Source organism: Phyllostomus discolor, chromosome 2 (genome assembly GCF_004126475.2).
Source record: "Phyllostomus discolor isolate MPI-MPIP mPhyDis1 chromosome 2, mPhyDis1.pri.v3, whole genome shotgun sequence".
NCBI classification, from domain to species: Eukaryota; Metazoa; Chordata; class Mammalia; order Chiroptera; family Phyllostomidae; genus Phyllostomus; species Phyllostomus discolor.
Genome location: NC_040904.2, coordinates 154,901,443 through 154,924,952, shown reverse-complemented (window position 1 = coordinate 154,924,952; position 23,510 = coordinate 154,901,443). Strand labels below are relative to the sequence as shown.

Sequence of the window (23,510 nt, the reverse complement as noted above, 5' to 3'; positions counted from 1 at the left end):
TAAAAAAAAAAAAAAGAATGTGGACTGACCACCAAGGAGAGGTTTGCAGATAAGAATGAGGGGAAGGAGGTAGGAGCATCTGAAAGAAAGCTTTAAAGTAAGGGTTAACATGAAGAATTTGAGAATGTAATGTTTACCTGAAATTCAGCATGTATTTTGTACCTCCATTAAATTGACATAATTCCCTCCCAACTGGAGCTGTGTATTGTAATTCTGTGTGCGATCTACTGTAGTATGCAATGAGAATGAGAGCAGGGTGCTGCATAGGCCTAAAAAGGACATCTTTGGTCTTCTAGAGATGCTCTGGGAATCAACAGCCTTCCCTACTCGTAGGTGAAGTTGCAGAAAGCTAGCCCCTGGCAGCCGTGGTACAGTCCAGTGAGGACAGTCTGCTTTAACCTCACTCTCCAAGCCCTCCTTCCACATGCACATACACAAATACAGGTTACTTGCATTACTTTAAGATTCTTACAAAAAATTTCACATGTGTACTGTAGTTTTCTGTCTCCCTTTTCCTAGTCTGATTACCTTAAAATTATTAAGCCCTGGAGAAACTCTTGTGAGTTCCACTTTCTATTTCTTACCTAAAGTGTACTTTCACATGTGGTACTATTAGAGTTCTTATTTTTTGACAGGTAAATGCCTGTCTTTGCCACATATATCATAATGGAAGCTTTATAATATAAAAGAAAATAGTCTTTCCTACATTCCAAAGCATACAATTTGAAAGAAATGTCAAACAGCTGATTGATTTATTTTAGCTTTAAAAAATGTCAGGAGCCCTAGTATAAATTACCTATGCTTAAAAATATTCAAGTTTGCTATAGCTAGTTCTGTTGTTGTTGTTTATGCTATTACAGTTGTCCTGATTTTTTCCCTTTGCCCCTCCCTGTACCTAGCACCCCTCCCCTAGGCAATCCCCACACCAGCATCTGTGTTCCAGAGTCATGCTTGTTTGTTCAATGGCTAATCCCTTCACCTTCTTTCAAGCAGCCCCCACCTCCCCTGCCCCTCTTACAGCTAGCTGTCGTCTGTTCCATGTTTCTATGCCTCTGATTCTTCTATAGCTAGTTATAATGGTACATTTTTATCTTCTTTATAATATCACAAATAAATAAACCTTTCTCTCTCTTTTTTAGAAAACTGGTGACTTATTTGCTATCAAAGTATTTAATAACATAAGCTTCCTCCGTCCAGTAGATGTTCAAATGAGAGAATTTGAAGTGTTAAAAAAACTCAATCACAAAAATATTGTCAAATTATTTGCTATTGAAGAGGAGGTAAGTAGTCAAGTTTTAGTTAATCTTGTCATGTTTATTGTAGTTATAATTTAGGAGAAATACTCGAACAATGATTTATGTACTTGGGTTTTTTAATAGTGTAAATTAGAGCTCATACAATTAAATATTCTAGACTCAAAGATTGTTGAATAGCTGTAACAATGGAAATAAATTATCATGGAATCAGAAAAAGTAGTATAAAGAGTATAGAATATTATTACCAGTATTACTAAAGAAAGAAAAGAAACTATTAAATTAAATTGACATAATTCTAAAAGGAGCAGGAGAAAGTCAGACAATAGAAAGGTGGCTTTGTAAAAGAATAAATCTTAGAAATCTGAGGATTAATATGTGAAGTGCATTTGTAAAAGATAGAATTGATTTTAGGGGGAAACAGTGAAAACAGGATACCATTAGGATAATTAACTAGAAATAATGGAAATAGAAATCTTTTAATCTCTTTAGATATGGATAATCAATAAAATCACACTTTTTGAAAAATAATTTGGCAGTTTATACTCCTTATAATAGTCATTTTATTTTTAGTGATTTTTAAAAATAATTAGAAATATAAATTACAGTTTTATGCACAAAGATTTTCAGTGCTGCTCTGTTTATAATTTTTAAAATGGTTAAATAGGTTAGAATGTGTGATGGATAGTTACCCAGAGTTAGCTACACTCAAGGTTAAAAACATACCTCTCCAGACTACCAAGTTTGTTCAAGACTTCTGGCACCAGCTGAAGGGAGTGTGGCAAACTGCGGTCAGTGAGAACAGTGCCCACACAACTGTGCTCATTCAGACATGAGCTGCAAGGTCTGGAGTCCCCTGAACTACCTTTACTTCAGACCAGCTGGCTATAAATTCGGGGCTTCCCATGGCTATCCTCAGATTTGATAATTTGTTGCTGTTGAATGACTCACAGAACTCAGGAAAGCACTGTACTTAAAATTAAAGTTTTGTATAGCAAAAGAATATAAATTAGAACTAGCCAAAGAGACCCATAGGGTGGTGTATGGGAGAGCTTCAAACATGAATCTTCCTTGTCCTCAGAAACACATTAGCTGCCTGGAATTGACAGTGTGCACAGAATATTGCCAACTTTGGAAGCTCACCTTAACCTTTATATCCAGAATTTTTAATGGGGCTCAGTCACATTCTGCCTGCATGGCTGACCTTTTCTCTCCAGCCCTTCCCAGAGGTCCAGGCTAATACCTTTATTCTCCATTTCCACTGGAAGTTGGAATGGATATGCATGACCTAAAACCCCCGCCATGAATCATGTTGTTGGGCCATCATATGGCCAAAGTCCCCAGACAAAGCTTGTAGCAGACAGGAGATTCCAGAGGCCTAGTAATTAGCCAAGGGCAAAGACCAGACCTCTTCCGGGTACAATTAATTATGCACTACACTGTAGTTAAGAAGTAATGAAGAAAAAGATATTTACTAGAATTTTAATCACCTGGGAACATGCTTATGTATAGTTATGTTAGAAAATCAGAATTAAAATACATATACAGTATGATTTTTTTATTTTTTATTTTTTTTAATTTTTAAAATCCTCAGCTAGGGCTGGCTGGTGTAGCTCAGTGGATTGAGCATGGGCTGTGAACCAAAGGGTCACTAGTTCGATTCCCAGTCAGGGCACATGCCTGGGTTGCAGGCCAGGCCCCCAGTGGGGGCCATGTGAGAGGCAGCCACACATTGATGTTTCTTTCCCTTTCTTTCTCCCTCCCCTACCCCCTCTCTAAAAATAAATAAATAAATAAAATCTTTTTTTTAAAGTTAAAAAAAAAATCTCACCTAGGGGTATGTTTTTGATTTTAGGGAGAGGAAGGTGGAGAGAGAGAAAGAGAGAAACATCAGTGTGACAGAAACATCAGTTGGTTGCCTCCTATACATACCCTAACTGGGGATCGAACCCACAACCTTCTAGTGTACAGGACGACACTCCAACCATCTGAGCCACCTGGCTAGGGTAGTATGATCTTGGTATATACATTATGATAACAGAGATAGTGTTAGGCATCTATAATGTGAGTATGTAGATAAAAGACTGAAAGAAAATACACAAAATACTAATATAATGATTCGGGGTGCTAGAATTATAAGTATGTTCCAAATTGTCAACAATCAGCATGTATTCATTATTTAAAAACAAGGCTTTTTTTTTTTAATTGTTTCTCTCTTGATACAGAGAACATTTTGACATTTGACAGTTGAGAGGACAGTTGGGAAAATGGCTAAAAAAACAATGGATTAAGAAGTACAATTAGTAGTTACAGAATAGTCATGGGGATGTAAAATAAAGCATAGGGGATATGGTCAATAATATTGTAATAACTATGTATTATGTCAGATGGGTACTAGATTTATCAGGGTTATCACTTCATAAATTATGTAAAAGTCTAATCACTGAGTTGCACACCTGAACTAAATATTGTATGTCAACTGTAATTGAAAAATAAAAAAAATTATTTTATGAATAAATAAAACTATTTTATAACTACTCAGTACTAGAGAAATTAAAAATATTTTATGACAGTATTTTGGAGATATGTAGGAAAAATTTATAAAAGAAGAATGGACTAAAAATTGAAGATGAATACTGGATTTTAAGTCTCATTTTTATGTTTTCAAGTTTCTGAAATGACATGTATCTTATAATCAATGTGTATATGTAATTAGGTAAAATTTTTTCCCTATAAAGCTGTTGTTAAAATTGGTGTACCTTACAATTCATGGTATGTTAAAATCAAGGTTCAGCCCTGGCTGGTGTGGCTCAATGGATTGAGCACTGGCCTGCGAACCGAAGGAGGGTCACTGGTTTGATTCCCAGTCAGGGCACATGCCTGGGTTTCTGAGTAGGTCCCCAGTAGGGGGCACACAGGACATAACCACACATTCTCTCCGTCTCTGTCTCCCTTCCTTCCCTTCTGTCTAAAAACATAAATATATAAAATCTTTTAAAAAAAATAAAATCAAGGATTAAAACAAATCAGCAGCTCAGATGCAAATGAACAGACTAAACTTTGCTCCAAGAGGAACCACCCAGTAAGCCTGCCAGCTGTTTGTTTTTAGGTCTAGAACTTCAATCCTCGAGGTAAAAGTATTCTTCATGAGAAAAACTTCAAGTGCTTTAAGAGATTTCTTAGAAGAGCTAATGTCCTTAATGTACTATTATATATTAGAAATTAAAGATAATTCTTAAAGAACTATGCTAATATTCTGACAATAATTTATTAATTCAGATTTAGCCAGCTTTCACTGTGATTAGATTGTCTTCAAAAACATCCAGTTTTAATAGAAATTTAGAAGATGTTAATTCTTATATGTGTACAGTCAACATATTTAATAAATCCCAGGTAAAGCAGTTGAAAGTGCTTTCATCACTATAGCAAATCCCACATTTAAATGAAACCAGAGTGAGTGCTGTCATATAATAACAACTTATTTATTATATTGAATCCCAATCAGTGATTTATTTTTTCCAGACAACAACAAGACATAAAGTACTTATTATGGAGTTTTGTCCATGCGGAAGCCTATACACTGTTTTAGAAGAGCCATCTAATGCCTATGGACTACCAGAGTCTGAATTTTTAATTGTTTTGCGAGATGTGGGTATGTTTCTTTATTTATATGATTTTATGTATATTTGTTTATATAATTTAATGACCTAAGAGTTTCTAAAAGTAATTTCTTTGCATTCAGAATCAAAGACCTTTATGCCACACTTTCGTAGATATGACACCAAAAGCACAGTGTGGAAAGGAAAAAATAGATAAACTAGACTTGTATCAAGAGAAAATATTTACAAATTATATGTCTGATAAGAAGTTTTTATCCTGACAGCTCAACAATAAAAAGTCAAATAATTGAATTTAAAAATGGGTGAAAGATTTGATAGACATTTTACCAAAGGTGATACACAAAAGTCAGATAAGCACATAAAAAGGTACTAACGATCATTAGTCATTACAGAAATGAAAATCAAAACAACAAAGAGATACCACTTCAAAACTGCTAAGTTGGCTAAAACCGGAAAGACAACATAAAATAAATGCTGGTGAGGGTGTTGAGAAGTTGGGACCCTCACAAACTGCTGGGATTGTAAAATGGAACTGTCCAGCAGTTCCTGGAAAGGCTGAACATAGAATTACCATGTGACTTAACAATTCCATTGCTAGGTATTTACCTAAAAGAATTAAAAATACATCCACAGAAAAACTTGTACACCAGCTTTTATAATAGCCGAAAAATGGAAACAGCCCAAGTGTCTACCAACTGATGACTAGATAAACAAAATGTGGTATATCCATTCAATGGAATATTTGTTCCTAAAAGGAAATGCAGTAGAGATATGTGCTGTAATGTGATGCACCTTGAAAAATTATGCTAAGTGAAAGAAGCCAGACACAGAAGGCCACAATATTTACATGATTTTGTTTATGTGAAAAGTCCAGCACAGGCAAATCCATAGAGACAGAAAGCATTAGTGGTTGCCATGGGTTTGAAGGCAAGGCAGAGTTGAGGAGTGACTTCTAATGGTTTTGGGATTTCTTTTTGGCATAATGAAAATGTTCTAAAACTAGTGGTGATGGTTGTACACTGTGACTGTAACTATATTAAAAACCATTGAATTATATATCTTAAAAGGATGAATTTTATGATGTGTGAATTTTATCTTAATAAAGCTATTATTTAAAAAAATAAGAATATGGCAATCAAAAGGAATAATAGCTTTTTGGAAAGAAATGAATCAATATTTGAGGAATGGGAAAAGCCCGGAGATAAAGAAGGTGTAAGGTTAGTAGGAACTCTTGAACTTGACATTGAAAGCAGTGTTGAGAACATTTAGGTGAGGATAAAAAGAAATAATATGTTACAGCCTGTTTAATCAAATAGAAGTTATAGATCATTGGTGCATTCCTAAGTGCACTGGTAGCCCTGAGTTTTCATAATTAAATGTGGATACCACTAAACTTATTTACATACATTGTATTTGGACGTTCATCTACCAGCTGTCGAATATTTTGAACTATCACTCAGTGACACTACTTGTCAGCCAGAACAGTTTAATTTCAGCAGTGTAGCCACCTTTACACTTGAAAAAAAAGAAAAAGAAAATGACTTTTTTAGAAAAGCATATGAGAAATATATTTTTGTGGATACAAGTGTGATACTCTCCCTCTTTCTATTACCTTTATACTATTTTATGTAGTGAGTCCAGTTTACTTTCTTGTGGAATTTTTTCCCCAAGGTAAAGAAATGTGAAACTGTAGTGAAAGATCAATATCATTCTTAGGAATCTCTGTTCTTTTGTTTTTATTTTTTTTAACTTATTGGGATAACTTGTTAATAACATTAAATAGGTTTCAGCTGTACAGTTCTGTAGGCCATCGTGTGTATATTGCTGGTGTGCTTACCACCCAGTCTAGTCTCCTTTTGTCACCAAATATTTGACCCTCTTTACGCTCTTCATCCTTTCTTTACCTCCCTTCCCCTTTGGTAACCAACCTTCTGTTTTCTGTGTTTTTAAGTTTGTACATTAATTTCTGTTTTATATCCCACCTGTGAGTGAAATCTTACGGCTCTTGTCCTTTTCCATCTTATTTCACTTAGCATGGTACTCTCAAGATCTATCCATGTTGTAACAGATGGCAGTATTTCATCATTTTTATGTGTCTGAGTAACATTCCATTGTTTATATGAAGTCTGTCCAGAAAAAGTCCAGCCGTCGTTAATATTAACAATAATGGTTTGAGCAACATTGATGTAACCTGGCAGCCAAGGAGAGTGAAAACTCGAATGCACATGTGTGAACAATGACAACTTCACTGCACTTGTCATTAGGGGCAGTAGATCCCGTTGAGCAAGCATGTGTACTGTGTGGCCATCACATTCAAAAGGACTGAGTGAGTAGGGTAATGAATCTGCATCAGATTTTGTGTTAAGCTTGAGCATTCCTCCATGGAAACCATTCTAGTGATTCAGGAGGCCACAGCTATGGGCAACTTGCTGATTGGCAGCTTCATCACAACAATGCACCAGCTCACGCATTCCATCTCATGCAGAGCTTTTTGGTGAAACATCAAGTCACCCAGGTGACTAGGCTACCCTACAGCCCAGATTTGGTGCCCTGTGACTTCTGGCTTTTCCCAAAACTAAAATCACCTTGGAAGCGGAAGAGATTTCAGACTGTGGATGAGATTCAGGAGAGTACTACAGGGCAGCTAATGGCAATTTGGAGAACTGTGTGAGGATCCAAGGTGCCTACTGTGAAGAGAGGACTGAGGCATCATTGTCCTATGTACAGTGTTTCTTGTATCTTGTGTCTTCTTCAGTGTCTCTGTTTTTCATATTACATGGCTGGATACCTTCTGGACAGACCTCGTATGTATCACTGCTTCTTTATCCAATCATCTGTCAAGGACATGGGTCATTTCCATGTCTTAACTATGGGGAGTAATGCTAGAATGAACATAGGGGTACATATTATCTTTATGAATAAGTGTTTTCGAATTTGGGAGGTACATACCCAGAAGAGGGATTGCTGGATCATAAGGTAACTCTATTCTTAATTTTTTGAGAAACCTTTATACTGTTTTCCATAGCGACTATACTAATTTACATTCCCGTGAGCAGTGTGAGAACGTTCCCTTTCTCCACATCCTTTCCAATACTAATCATTTTTTGTCTTACTGATAATAGCCATTCTAACAGGTGTGAGGTGGCATTTCTTTGTGGTTTTGATTTGCAGTTCCCTTATAGCTAGTGAAGTGAAGCATCTTTTCATAGATCTATTGGCCATTTGTGTGCCTTCTTGAGAAAAGTGTGTGTTCAGGTCCTCTGCCTATTTTTCAGTCAGATTGTTTTTTGGTTGTTGAGTTTTACGAGTTTTTTATATATTTTGGATGATGGCCCCTCAGTTGGAGGTATTGTTTGCAAATATCTTCTCCTATTCTGTTGGTTGCCTTTTTGTTTTGTTGATGGTTTCTTTTGCTGTGCAGGGAATCTCTATTCATAAATTTAGGCAAGTTGCCCACATGTATGTACCCAGCAGTAATTCAGGAAGTCATATGCTTAAGACTATTTTTTTACCATTTTTCTGGTAGTACTTAAGGGAGATTGCACTTTTCCTTAAATTATATTTATCCTTATCATTCTAAAGCTTTTTATGGCTCAAACATGAGATACAAAATATTTATAGCATCAGTTCTTTGATTAAAATGACTTGGGGCTAACTTATGAAAAAACTTATATTGAGTGAATATGAATGAATTACATTAGTGAATTTGACATGAACAGATAGACACCTACATTATTATTTTCTTTGTTATATATTTATTGTTGAAGTGGGTGGCATGAATCATCTCCGAGAGAATGGCATAGTGCATCGCGATATCAAGCCAGGAAATATCATGCGTGTTATAGGGGAAGACGGACAGTCTGTGTACAAACTCACAGATTTTGGTGCAGCTAGAGAATTAGAAGATGATGAGCAGTTTGTTTCTTTATATGGCACAGAAGAATATTTGGTAAGTGATACATAACGTTATCTAAAGAAGCTGGATGTATTGTAAATATGGGTAATTGGTCATCCAATTAACCATACAATTTTAGGTAATTTTTATGACAAAGATTAAATTTTCTATTCTAATGAATATAGGGTGTAATGAGGGAATTATTAATAGACATTTGTTTCTAAGGGGCTTGCCATTTTGCTGGTTAAAAATTTTTATAAGTTTTATAACACTGTTAAATTCTTTAATGTTGCTAATGCTATGGATCTGTAGTAAAAGAAAAAGCTGTCTGTTCATTGCAGGAGCATCTAGGTGGTTAAGGCTCCCTTTTTTAGATCAGAATAGCTAATATATTATAAGCTTGTTATAATCATATTCCCTGTGGAGCAAAATTCGTTAGAATTCTGAAACAGAAGATTCTATTCAGGGACACTAGTTATTGAAAGACAGAGGACCATTTTTAGAAGCACACATAAAAAATGAAATGCCTTTGAAAAGATCTAACATGAAATTCTTTTAGAAAGCTAGGAAAGCTCTGTAGTTGAAATGGTTTATATAAGTGGGTTTGTGTTCAAACATTTGAACACTTAAGAAAATACTCTTGCCCTAACCAGTGTGGCTCCGTTGGGTGTTGTTGCACGAAGCAGATGGTCACCGACTGAAGCTCAGCCAGTGCACATGCCCAAGTTGTGGGTTTAGGCCCCAGACTGGGCATACACAAGGGGCAACTAATGGTTGTTTCTCTGTCACATCAGTGTTTCTCTTCCTCTCTTTCTCTCCCTCTCCCCCCTCTCTAAAAATAAATAAAATCTTTTTTAAAAAGAAAAAACTTTTTTTAAGAAAATGTTCTTAAAAAAGGACACTTGTTACATCAGGAAGTTTATAATATGCATTATTGTAGTTATCACTAATCATTCATGGCTCTGAAGTTTGTATTAAAAGGCTTAGATTCTATGACTTTTTCCATTCAGATTCTGCTATTGTAATTTTACTAAGAGTGAAAGTCTGGCCAACCCTATAGCTCTTATTCAGATTATTCTAAGGCCAGTATGAATTAAGGTGTCTTAAGTCATTCTTCTATCAATATATAACCCCAATTAATTTGTACTTATATTTCGATAATCTTTTGATAAGAGCACCTAAAATGGATTATAGTTATTCAGCAGATATTTATGAAGTGTCTACTATTTACCAGACTTGTGATTCCTGCTCTTATGGAACCCTTACACTAGTAGAGAAAATAGATAGTTAGTAAGTATATTAAACAGGTAAGTAGGATAAATTCAAATAATTGAAGTGGTGAGAAGATGATAGAATAGTAAGATAAAAGTAACTAGCAGGAGAAAGATAGCTAAGGAGAGCCTCTTCAATACTAAATGAAGTGACACTTAAATGGTAAAAAGAAGCAAGCCAGAGAGATTTGGGAGAAGAGCATTATAAGCAGAGGGAACAGCAACTGCAAAAGCCTTGAAACAGTAATGACTCTGGATGTTTGAGAAACAGAAAGGATAGCAGTTCGGCCAGAACTTGGTGAGTGAAGGGGCAGGTGGTAGGAGTTGGAATTGGAAAAGGAAGCAGAGGCCAGCTAGATCATACAGGCTGGTAGTTTCAGCCCTGCGTTGTCAACCCTGTGTTTTGCAGTGTTCCTTTTAGTATCTTGAAATGAAGTTTTTAGATAATATAATCAACCTGCATACCTAATTAAAAGAATAGCATAATATCTTAATAATAAGATAAAGGAAAATATAATAAAATCATAGGTATTTAATATGTAGCAGTTCAGGAATCACTTCAGTGCCAAACATATTATCAGAAGCTGGCACCTATAAGTAATATCATTTCCAGTGCAAGTGCCGTGATGACTTGCATGTTGTGTTAGTGAGTCACACATCACAAATGGCAGTTGTATCACTGATGTGATTTTAAAAAGTGAATAATTCTTTGAGGTTTTTAACTTAATCAGGTAGATTTACTCATAGCTACATTCTTGCAGCCACAAAATACTATATTATATGTAAAGTGGATTTAGATCACTATAAACAGGCTTCTCATCTGCACAGGTATCTGGCAGGATATTCAAAAGTCATGCAGGATGTGAGAAGCTTGTTTTTCAGAACTGTCTCATATTGGGCAGGATTTTTCTCATCTCTGGTGTCTGCCCACTAAATACCTGTAGCCCTTCCCCATTACTGTAAGGACCAGAACAAACAAACAGAGGCCCTGTACCATCCTTCTTGAGGCTGATTTCCCATTACCAACTATTAACTTCTCATGTATTCTCTGAGGACCACAGTTTAGCTTTTGCTTCTAACAGACTTAAAATGGAAAGAACAAAACATTAACTATATGAAGTCTGAATCCGTGCTGTATTCTAGGCTGAAATTTAACTCTAATTTTTTTGCCTATTTCAGATTATGCACAGCCTTGCTTTCACATACAGTGTACCAGAAGTTATAAAATGAAATAAATAATAGCCTGAGGCTCAATAATTTAGAAATACTTCTGTTTTTAAATGAAGGCTTCTCTCCTTTTGGAATTCCCAGGACAGAAGTTAAATCTTCTCCTCTTTGTATATACACCCAAAGAAAACACCAACAGTTTTTCTTCCACCATTTTTAATGTGATGGGTATCTTAATTCTATAATCTGGGAACTTTGCTGTAGCCTTTTTTCTTTTACTCCTATTCCAGATACAGAGGCCCATGCCCAGTAGCACATTCATGAGAGAGCCAATGGGCACACATGTCAGACCAGGATGTATCTCAGGTCACTGTCACTCACTCCCTAAGGAATGCCTTCCAACTATGCCAGTTTGTTGTACCTTTTAAGGAGGTACCCCCCAACTTTTGTCTCCTCCTAGAATTGCTGTATTTCCTTTTCCTAGGTTGGCAGCCTTATGTTCCAGAAGATATCAGGCATATCCAGGTACTCTTGGCCTATTCACAGCATCATTCATACACTAGGTACCATCTGGTAGGTCAGAGGTCAAGCTAGCACTTCTCTGGGCAGTAGTTACTGTATGTGTAATACCACAGAACCGGCAAAATCACTTTGGCCACACATATCTTGTTAGGCATATGTTTGGACATTCACTTCAAACTCCTCATGCATACTACCTCCTTTGATTTCTCATTAAAATGTTTCCTAAAAGTTCAAAAAAATCCAGGGACAGTGACCCTTTAGGAGTCACATTCATAGCCTGCAGCCCCTTTTAGAAGTACCCTTCCAGCAGTGTCACCTGCATTGGTTCCCAGTCCCTTGGAACATAGCAGAATATCACAAAGTCATAAGGCTTGTTTTGGTTTGGGATCATTGGGTGATTACTTTACTTTGGTCCAGAGTACACTCTTATAGCTTTACCTCCCAAGAATCTTCAAGCCCCAGTGTATAACTTCCATAGAGGCAAATGGCAGGAGGCTAAGCATGTGTGATCCCTGTTGGTTCTTTGCAGAGCTGAAAAGTCCATCAGAATCAGTCTAGATCTCTGAGCTCCCTAAGCATGTCCTGTAAGACCCGTTTATTCTCCACAGTGTAACTTGGTGCCTTCTGTGCTGAAGAGCATGTGTTTAACATCAGACCAGCCACTTGTCTAGATCACTAGATCCCCAGTGAACCCAGTCAGGCCAGTTCTCTGGATTAATTCTAGAAAATTTAATTTTCATCTCACAGCCCATATGACCTACTCTGACAGATTGCATGAGAGGGATGAGGGAAAGGAATCAAGGCTGTCTGATAGGTGTGGGGTGTGAACAACTGGTAGATGGTGGCACTGTTTATGTAGAGGATAAAGATTAGAAGGAAACAAATTTGAGGAGAAGACCAAGAATCTATTCTGGATGTTAGGCTTGAACAACCTTTTAGATGTTCAAGGCAACAGTGGGATACATGAATCTGGAGCTCAGGGCAGAGATAATTTTGGGAGTTAAAGAACAGATAATATTTTATGTCATGGGCCTGAATGGAAGATGAGGAAATAAGACAGTTATAAATGTGGACTGCTATTTTGAGAAGTTTTGATTCTCAAATATCTGCTTCCATTGATTCTCTGAGTGATAAGCTAGAGAATTGGGTGATAAGCTAGAAGGAATTGTGGGATAAATATAAGATGTTTTAGGGAGATAATTAGAGCATTTATGTAAGCTGAAAGGAATAATCCAATAGGGAAATTGATGTATAAAGTAAAAGGTGTAATTGAAGAATTGTCGAGACAATATAGGTGGAAAATATAGGTGGAGATGGGCTCCACAATACAGATGGAATAGTTATCCTAAGAGCAGTTCCATTGTAACTGGAAAGTAGGCCTGGAGTATGGACACAGATTTGTGTGTGTTGGTATGTGGTAAAAAGGTATAAGGGAGAGTTGGTCCTTGGACTGCTTCTGTTTCCTCATTGAAGTATAAAGTGTGAAGTCATCAAAACTGAGGATCAAATGAAGTAGTGTTGGAAGTTTGAGGAGAGGAAGATGTGAGATAGTGCTTTCAGATTAGAAAATATAAATTATTAAGCCCTGGCTGGCATAGCTCAGTAGATTGAGTGCGGGCTGCGAACCAAAGTGTTGCAGGTTCGATTCCCAGCCAGGGTACATGCCTGGGTTGCAGGCCATAACCCCCAGCAACCGCACATTAATGTTTCTCTCTCTCTCTCTCTCTCTCTCTCCCCCCCTCCCTTCCCTCTCTAAAAATAAATAAATAAAATCTTTTTTAAAAAAAGAAAATACAAATTATTAGCAAAATATTATAGATTTGCTAGGCATTATTGAATATCTATTTTTGTGTAATATATTACCATAGAACACAAGATAGTAGTTTTCTTTTTCTTTTTTCTAAGCATCCTGATATGTATGAGAGAGCAGTGCTGAGAAAAGATCATCAGAAGAAATATGGAGCAACAGTTGATCTTTGGAGCATTGGGGTAACTTTTTACCATGCAGCCACTGGATCACTACCATTTAGACCATTCGAAGGGCCACGTAGGAATAAGGAAGTGATGTAAGTGATTTCACCATCTAAAATTAGAAATGATTTTTTTAAATGTATCTATCTTATATTGTGTCATCAAATGTTAGAGGTATATACTAATGAAAATTGATTAAGCTATCATTTCCGTATTTTGAGCTATTTGGTTTTAAATAATACAACCTTGTAAAAATGTATAGACATAGTTTTTCATAATGTGTTTAAATATCTTATATACAAAGTATAAATGACATCTAGTCTTTGGTCCATCATTAAAAATATACTGCTTTCTAGATTTTATTTCAGCACATTATTTATTTGTCTTTGTATACTTAATTGAATTTTTCTTTTATATAACTGAAAAAAAAATAGTAGTGTGTGGAATAGTTGAATCATTACCAGATCTAAAAGAAATATAGTTACCATTTCAAAAATATTAATGTAAGATTAAATTTTTTTCTAGTGTTGCAGTTTCAGTCCAAAGACTGAATACATTTTACTAATATATTATACTGCCATAATTATTAGGAAATAATTAGTGTGTATAAAGTCACTGTTGTAAACCACATAATGGAGGAAAGAGATTTCTAGATATAAAGTCTATTATTAAATTCATTCATACATTGGCTACACACCTTTTTATTTTAAAAGAAATTAGTAAATGAACTGGATTCATGAGAAACAGCCAAACCATGCACACATAGAACTGAGGTAATGAATGCTGTTTAGTTAGTGAATGATTTGGGACAATAACTCACTGACAGCCTGATGTGTCAAACCGTTCTTTAGGTCTTAACATTGTCTCTGACCGTTACATATTTGATGCTGCCTTTTACAGGCAAACATGACTTCATAATCACAACTGTAAAAATATCTTTTATTTAATCTTACCTGAAAAAATTTAGGGAAAAGTATATTTTTCTTTTTGTTGATTTGAGGAAGAAAAACCAAGTCAGCTGATACAATGACTTTTGCTAAAACCCAGGTAGCTGAAAAACCAGAAGTGCGAGGTCTGCCCAGAAGGTACGCAGCCGTGTAATATGAAAAATAGAGACATTTATTGAAGAAGATACAAGAAACATTGTACATAGGACAATGATTCCTCAGTCCCTTTCAAAGTAGGCACTTTGGGACCTCACACAGTTCTCCAGGTTGCCGTCAGCTGCCCTGTCGTATTCCCCTGTCGTATTCCCCTGAATCTCATCCACAGTCTGAAATCTCTTCCGCTTCTCAGATGATTTTAGTTTTGGGAAAAGCCAGAAGTCACAGGGCACCAAATCTGGGCTGTAGGTTAGCTGAGTCACCTGAGTGATTTGATGTTTCACCAAAAAGCTCTGCATGAGATGGGATGCGTGAGCTGGTGCATTGTTGTGATGAAGCTGCCAATCAGCAAGTTGCCCATAGCTGTGGCCTCCTGAATCACTAGAATGGTTTCCATGGAGGAATGCTCAAGCTTAACACAAAATCTGATGCAGATTCATTACCCTACTCACTCAGTCCTTTTGAATGTGATGGCCACACAGTACACATGCTTGCTTAACGGGATCTACTGCCCCTAATGACAAGTGCAGTGAAGTTGTCATTGTTCACACATGTGCATTCGAGTTTTCACTCTCCTTGGCTGCCAGGTTACATCAATGTTGCTCAAACCATTATTGTTATATTAACGATGGCTGCATTTTTTCCGGGCATACTTCATATCTTCTGGAGAACGAGCCCCTTGTAGTACAGGCTTCCTCCACCAGGTGTGTTCCAGCTTCACTGAGTTTGCTTTTGAAGACTCTTTGAGCATGTTTGCCCACTTCATGATGGCTGATTTACAAGCACACCTGCCCACACCACAATGCGTTTTTAGAAGTTTTTAACCAAAGATAACATGACCCCCGTGCCACCCTCCCTATACACTTGATCATGCCCCTAGTGACTTTTTTTCGTTTCCCTGGATGAAAAAAATCCTCAAAAGGAAATATTTTGCTGATGTGGAAGAGATAAAACATCAAAATGGCAGAGGCATTAAAAGGCATCAGAATCGATGAGTTCAGAAATTGTTTTGAGCAGTGGAAAAAGCATCTTAATTAGATGTATTACATCAAATGGAGAGTACTTTGAAGGTTACATGAAGTTTAAACACGTAAGAATAAATACACAATTATTATAAATAAATTCTGTGTTTTGGGCCCCCCCCCCCCAATAATGGAAAAAGATATACATTACTATACTAATGATTTGGTATAGCATCATCTCAAGCCTGCATTATAGCAGTGCCATATATATATATAATTATTATAAAATACAATATTTTATATACTTATATATTTTATATATATAAAACCTTCTTGTTAATGAAGTCTGAGAGTCAATTTGTGTTTCACTTTAAACATAAATTGTGCCTAGCAGTTAGTCGTGCTTTTATTGTCACTGATATATTTAAAAGAAATGTCAGCATTGCTTGCTGTCCTAAAAATGGATTAAGAGAAAGTACGACACTCCCTATAAAGGAAACATATAACTCATAAGCAGCTAGGAATTCCTAATTGTCTGTGTGGGCAGATAAGCAGTTAGGAGAATTTCTTTATTTTCATAGTAACAACTTTTATGAACACTGATGCTAATAAATGTTCAGAGTTACTGAAGTAATAATAATTACCAATGAATGATGCATTTATCTCACCTTATAGTAGTGTTGATCCCTTTGCACCTAATTTACTTGTTATAAATGTGTTTATATATGCATCTTACCAAAATTAGTTAAGCTTTTTAAAAAATTTGTCAGCATTCCCTTTTAGAATTCTGTCATTCCTTCTATTTCTTTTTTTCTTGCACTAATCTCACATATTTCTGCTTATTCCTTCATGATCAGATCCTTCTCATGTGAATGCAGCATATTTTTCACATTAATTTCTTTCTTTCCTGAAAAATCTCTTAAGGCAGAAATCCTGACTGCATCTGCTGAGGAAAGAGTAAGCAGTCCATTTCAGTTGTATTGGTTCTACTTTTTTCAAGAATATATTGACTTCCTCTCTTTGCCTCATCTACTGTGAGGATAAAGACCATTCTCAGCAGTCAGACTGTTGACATCCCAGAAAGTGTCCACAGTTAGTGCAAGGAGCCCCAGAGGCACCCTGGGGAGGGACTTCAGTCCCCTTGGAAAGAAAGAGAAGAGCATCTCAGTTAACAAATCATGGGGAAATAGAAGGGAACTGGCTTCTGTTTGCAGTATCTGCAGTCACGTACAGAGCATGAACAAGGGTGTTAGACTGGGCTACTGTTACAAGAGGAGGTCTGTGGCTTACTTCCCCATCAGTGTTGTTATTCAGGAGAGTGGTTCTCTTGTTGAAATAAAAAATTCTTTGCATGTGCCCTGGCAGGTGTGGCTCAGTGGATTGAGCATCCGCCTGTGAACCAAAGGGTCACTGGTTCAATTCGCAGTCAGGGCACACGCCTGGGTTGCGGGCCAAGTCCCTGGTGGGGGGGCACGTGAGAGGCAACCACACGGTGATGTTTCTCTCTCTCTTTCTCTCTCCCTTTCCTTCTCTCAAAAAATAAAATCTAAAAACAATTTTTTTAAATAAAAATTCCTTGGACAAAAAATGTATCTGCAGGGTTTGGATGAGGTCAGGTGTTGCTTATTCAGTATCTCAAGCCCCAAAAGATGAGTTGATTCTGAAGGAAACAACATTGAACTTGTACCAAATTCAGCTGCTTTGATTCAGCAAGCCACACAGTTTAAAACAGAAATACCGGAAAATTTGGGGATGGTATCTGTGGTCCTGAAAAAGAAAAAGCTCAGCAGACTGATGCATGAACTCTCAGTAATCAAGCTATATAGAAACAGCAGGATGCCAAATGATTCCTCCCACTTAACTTTGATATTTTAAAGATGCAGTAAAAGCCATGTATTGATTTGAGGGGGGAAAAAGAAATTGATTTGCTCAGAGCACATTTATGTAGACATTAAATAAAAAGACAGTTATGTGAGAAATAATAATCTATTAACTTATACAAGACCCTGCTGTATTATGTTTACATTTTCATTTGGATAAAGTATTCTTGAAGGCATGAGGCTCTTATTTCTCTCCTCCTTTCATGTTTTGTTTAGAGAAATTGAAACCTAAAAGGTTGCTTTCAACTTGCTATGTATCATTATAGTATTCTTTTGCTTTCCCATCTGCTCTTTCATCAGTTCATCTTTATTTTTATCACCATCAAGAATCAAATTAAATTTGACTCTTAATTCTGGTAAACACATATTTCAATTTGTGTATATATTTTTCAACATGCAGAGAACCTTTCAGATACTGTGCTATGTATAGTGGGTTTGGTTTTTTTTTTTTAAATGCTATTATTCATTCTGTAGTAATTTCATAGTCCAGTTGACTGTGCCTTTGGACAATATGGGTAAATGGGATTTAGATGCTTTTTTTATGGTCTAGAGACATTCTGTAACATAACTTTTTTGTGTTTGCTCGATTTTTTCAGATGGAAAAATTAATATTTTTGTTGTGAACATCAAGATGGTGTTGTATGGCACTCTGAGATCCCAAATGAAAATTAATTATGGCATACATAAAATAATCGTACAACCACTATCCTACTTCAGTCAGTCAGATTCAAAGTATTTTGGTTGTTTTATGGATCCTGTGAACATCAGTCACAAAGTTTCATCTAGTAGATAATTGTAGGTGCACCTGAGGAATACTTTTGCAAAGCCCATTGATAGGCTATACAGTAATGAGCTGCTTGTTTTATTCTGCCTTTATTCCTCCCAAGGTATAAAATAATTACTGGAAAGCCTTCTGGTGCAATATCTGGAGTACAGAAAGCAGAAAATGGACCAATCGACTGGAGTGCAGAAATGCCTGTTTCTTGTAGTCTTTCTCGGTGAGTAGATTGTACCCAGTTCTCCTTTTTTTCAATTGGTGTTTGGAATCTTGACTAAAATCATGAATACTTGAGTGTATTTTATTGTTGTTTTAGAATGGTGCTTTAATTTGTGATTTTTGTCTTTGTGGTGATGAAAAAATATAAATATACTGTATAAATAATTTTGCCAGATCTCTATTGAGGATATAGGGCGTACATTTTTGAGATTGCTAATCACTGGGCTTGGAATGCTGTCCAAGGTGGGGATCCAGCTTAGGACCTTGGTATCTTTTGTTCTGACTTCCCTATTGACAGATGACAAATGGTGGTATATAGATAGGAATAACTAGAGTTCTAAAAAACAAGCATTCAAATTTAATATACCTTCATTCTTTTTTTAAATATATATTTTTTAAGATTTTATTTATATAATTTTTAGAGAGAGGGGAAGGGAAGGAGAAAGAGGGAGAGAAATATCAATGTGTGGTTGCCTCTCACATGGCCCCTGCTGGGGACCTGGCCCTCAACCAGGGCATGTGCCCTGACTGGGAATGGAACCAGCGACCCTTTGGTTTGCAGCCCACACTCATTCCACTGAGCTACACCAGCCAGGGCTATACCTTCATTCTTAAAAAGTGTTCATGTTACTCAAAAGGTGAGAAATGACAGCTTTCTCCTACTTCTTCCAGCATGTCAAATGTTCATAAAGGTCTTACTTAATTTAGCAGCCAGAACTCTAAGAAAGTTGTAAACTCAGATATGAATCCTATTATCACAAAGAAAGATTTAAGGGAAAAGAAATTAAAAGTAGAGAGTAAATTATTTTATATTTTAATCTGGAAATAAATCCAAGATACCAATATGTAGAATTTGTGATTAATGAATTAACTTTTATTTTTCTTGACTGTGATAATTGTGTAATCCACAAGTGAACACATACATATAGGTTATAAGTATGTGCCCTGGCCAGAGATTGAACCCACAACCTTGGCGTAATGGGATGACGTTGTTACCAACTGAGCTATCTGGTTAGGGCTGTGGGTGCTGTTTGTATGATTTACATATAAGTAAATATATCACAAGCTAATAAAATGTTACCTATCATTTTATGTATTGATTTCAGTGAAAACTCATTTAAACCAAGGGTTTCAGTGCTAAAATCGTTTTGAAAACCACTGGATTGACATTTTTATTTTAGTATTGTTCTGAAAAGTCTCCAAAATAAAGTTGTGTCAGGTAGCTAGAATTACCATGAGAAATTCATTTTCTTGGAGAGCAGAAATTTAGTACTATAATAATGATTTGTGTTAAATTTTGATTTAGAAAATACTCATTTTGAGAATCTCAGGCAAAACATAAAATTTAAAGAGGTCAGGAAATTAATACTTTCTGTGTTATAATTATATTGCTGTAACTCAGAATCAATAATTTGACAGTCTGAACTGCAGATTGCATATTCCAGGAACGTAACAAGCCTTTATCTGTCTAATTGGTTTTTAGCACACCAAGTTATACATTCTTGGATAAAAATTGCTTAGGTCCCTGAAAGCATTTTTTTGTTTGTTTTTGTTTTTTGTTCTTTTAGTAAGGACATTAAGTACTACTAATTAGCAATGAAAACAACTACCAAAAATGTAACAAGTAGAAAAAAGATAACCATCCTCTTTCTTACAAGTATTAGTCAAGATCTGATAGCAAGTGAGGAAGACCTAACTCAATTGGTTTAAATGCAGAAGAAAATAGATTTACTTTGTAATTAAAAGTTCACAAATATACATGACTTAAAGCCCAGCTAAATCCTTGGACTCTGACTGTGTCAAGACTTGGTCTCTTTAAATCATTCGGATCTGCTTTTCTCTGCTTCCTCTTTCCTCTCTATAGGGCTTTTTCCTGACAGCCACAGGAAGGCTGCCAGCATTGCCAAATTCACAGTCTTACAGCTTTGAAAACTCAGTGGAGGAAAAAAGACTTTCTTCTTTGTAGTTTTAGCAAAGATTTCTGGGTTGATTTTCATTTAACTAACTTACATGCTACCGCCTGACCACCTCCAACTAATCATAACCAAACCTAGCTCTTATGCCCTTCTGTGCATAGGGAGTAAAGTTAGAGAATGCAGAGGTGTGGATTCTCTTATAAAAGGAGAGACAAGAGATTCCTGTTGGCAAAAATTTAAAATGTCCACTACATATTTTGAAGACTGTTCACAGGCAAGGAATTATTTCATTGCGGGTTACATAGTCAAGAGTATATTTTTAAGACTATTTGAAATTCCATAATTGAGAATCTCCTTGAGCATATTTTATAATTCTATAAAAGCATGAGAAAAATAAAGTCCTCCCATTCATTTTTTTAAATATTTAAGCTTATTAGTCAAAAATTATTCCTAGTTGAATTGGCACTAATTGATTACTAGATGATTATCATAATTTTACTTCCTAAATATGTGTCAATATAAGAAACTCATTTGAGCCTAACTGATGACATATGCTGAGGAGCAGGACCTCAAATGCTCCAGAGAAAGACAGCTTTCCAACTTATTTTATGCATTTGAATCAAAGGAGAAGACCTAAGGGAGAGGCATGAAATCTATTAGTGGTAGATTAAGGAGAAGGAAGAAAACTTAGCAGGGAAATATCTAGGATTGGATAAAAGATGAAATTGAGAAACACACACTTTATTTACGTTGATGGGTATTATAGGGTAGTTAATAATGAGCATATACAGCATGTTGTGACGTATGCAGGGAACAAGATAACGATGTGGGGGTTCTTTGGTCTGGTGGTTTGGTACTTGTGGTAGTGCCTTTAAGGGGTAGGAAAAGAAAATTACTCTGAGATTTCAAAGGTATATTATCCTAGATACATAAAAACAATGGACAGAGCTCATTTAAGGTAAAGGTTGACCTTTGCTAAGGAAACTATAAGCCTGGAATGTGACTACCCCGTATGACTTGCCTAATTAGGATGCGATCAGACCTTTTGGTCACTAAGCCTGTTAGGCCTGCCATGTGGTGCCCCTGGACTTGTCAGGTGTATTGCATATCCCCTTTTTTGTTCACAGAAATACTATAAAAGGTATATAAATTCAACATAAAAAATTATATATTGCAATGCCATATTAAAAGGACATTAAAGACCCTGAAATTAAACTGTTGTCCTTATGACCACCTGGTTCAAATCAATTGATTTCACCTGGATGATTTTGTATATACAATGTTAGAATGTGTTTGGAAAACCGAGGAAACTTGGGAATGAGAGAATCAAAGAAAATAACCAGTAAAAGAGAAATTAACATAAAAATACTATAATTCCTAATTTATTGACAAGTAATATTAAACTAAGGTTACCTGGCTTTCTGGAAAGTTGGCAGATTTTTTTAAAACTTTGATCCAATCTAATAATAATAACAGTTCCTTTGATTTGTTAACATTATGATTTTGTACCTAGATAAAATATAGCACATTCACTCTTCAATTCTTTTTAATACTATTTTAGGGGTCTTCAAGTTCTACTTACCCCTGTTCTTGCAAACATCCTTGAGGCAGATCAGGAAAAGTGTTGGGGTTTTGACCAGTTTTTTGCAGAAACTAGTGATATACTTCACCGAATGATAATTCATGTTTTTTCGCTACAACAAATGACAGCTCATAAGATTTATATTCATAGCTATAATACGTAAGTACCTCTTTATATTTTCTTACTATGTGGTAATATTGTTTGTAATAACTGTATTCATAAATTGTGAGAGGAGATAGAAAAGACACCTCAGCTTTACCAGAGGCACTCAGTCCCACTTAGAAAATAATGTTTGGCCCTGGCTGGCATAGCTCAGTGGATTGAGCGCGGGCTGCGAACCAAAGAATCGCAGGTTCAATTCCCAGTCAGGGCACATGCCTGGGTTGCAGGCCACGGCCCCCAGCAACCACACATTGATGTTTCTCTCTCTCTTTCTCCCTCTCTTCCCTCTCTAAAAATAAATAAATAAAATCTTTAAAAAAAAAAAGAATACACTTTCTAAAAAAAAAGAAAATAATGTTTGTATACTTAGTAAATTCCTTTTTACTTCTCTTTGGAATAAAAGGATTAATTTTCTAATCTTCCAAAATGTATGGGTAAATTAGCTTAGTCTTAAACTGCAAATTTTACAAGATTATTTTTGTTTCTATGCCTTCTGTCAAATTACATAATCCCATAACCATAAATATCATCTACTAATAAGTGGGCCATTTCATTAAGAGTACTGTCCTATCATGCAAAAATATTAAAGCATAAGTCTTAAATATAATTAGTATAGTTATTGTTTGCATGTGTGGCATAAAACCCTTATTAGGTGCTGGAAAAGTAATCATTTGTTTTACTGAAACGAAAGCACATAACACCCATGTCATAAAAAATCTACCCATGTGATAAAACTGCACGTAAGTAAGTATACATACACTCAACATGTAGCACTAGGTAATCTGACTAGATTAGGCGGGTCAGTATCAGCAGTGTCAACATACTGGTTATAATATTATACTATATTTATGTTACCATTGGGGGAAACTAGGTAAATGGTATATAGTATCTCTCTGTATTATTTCTTACAACTGCATATAAATCATCAGTGATCTCAAAATAAAATGTTTCTTAAAATGCAGGAAAAAAACATTACAACCATTCTATATGCATTAAGTTTTTGTTTTGTTTGGTTTGGGGACAGGATTCAAATAACAGTTTTTTGGATTTGTTTTGTTTTTTTAGATTTATTTATTTTTAGAGAGAGGGGAAGGGAGGGAGAAAGAGAGAGAAAGAAACTATAATGTGTGGTTGCCTCTCACGTGTCCCCCACTAGGGACCTGACCGGTGGGGACCTGACCGGTGGTGACCCTTTGGTTCTCAGCCTGT

General features: G+C 35.9%; 1 protein-coding gene across 1 annotated transcript in view; it reads left to right on the top strand.

Annotated features, from left to right (window-relative positions):
* The window catches only part of TBK1 (TANK binding kinase 1), a 54,068-nt gene that overhangs the window by 6,136 nt on the left and 24,422 nt on the right, over positions 1–23,510 (top strand). The window contains 6 exon segments of the mRNA XM_028532431.2: positions 1,140–1,280; positions 4,776–4,905; positions 8,641–8,822; positions 13,634–13,794; positions 18,532–18,642; positions 22,119–22,298. Of these exon segments, the coding sequence (XP_028388232.1) occupies positions 1,140–1,280; positions 4,776–4,905; positions 8,641–8,822; positions 13,634–13,794; positions 18,532–18,642; positions 22,119–22,298 (905 nt within the window).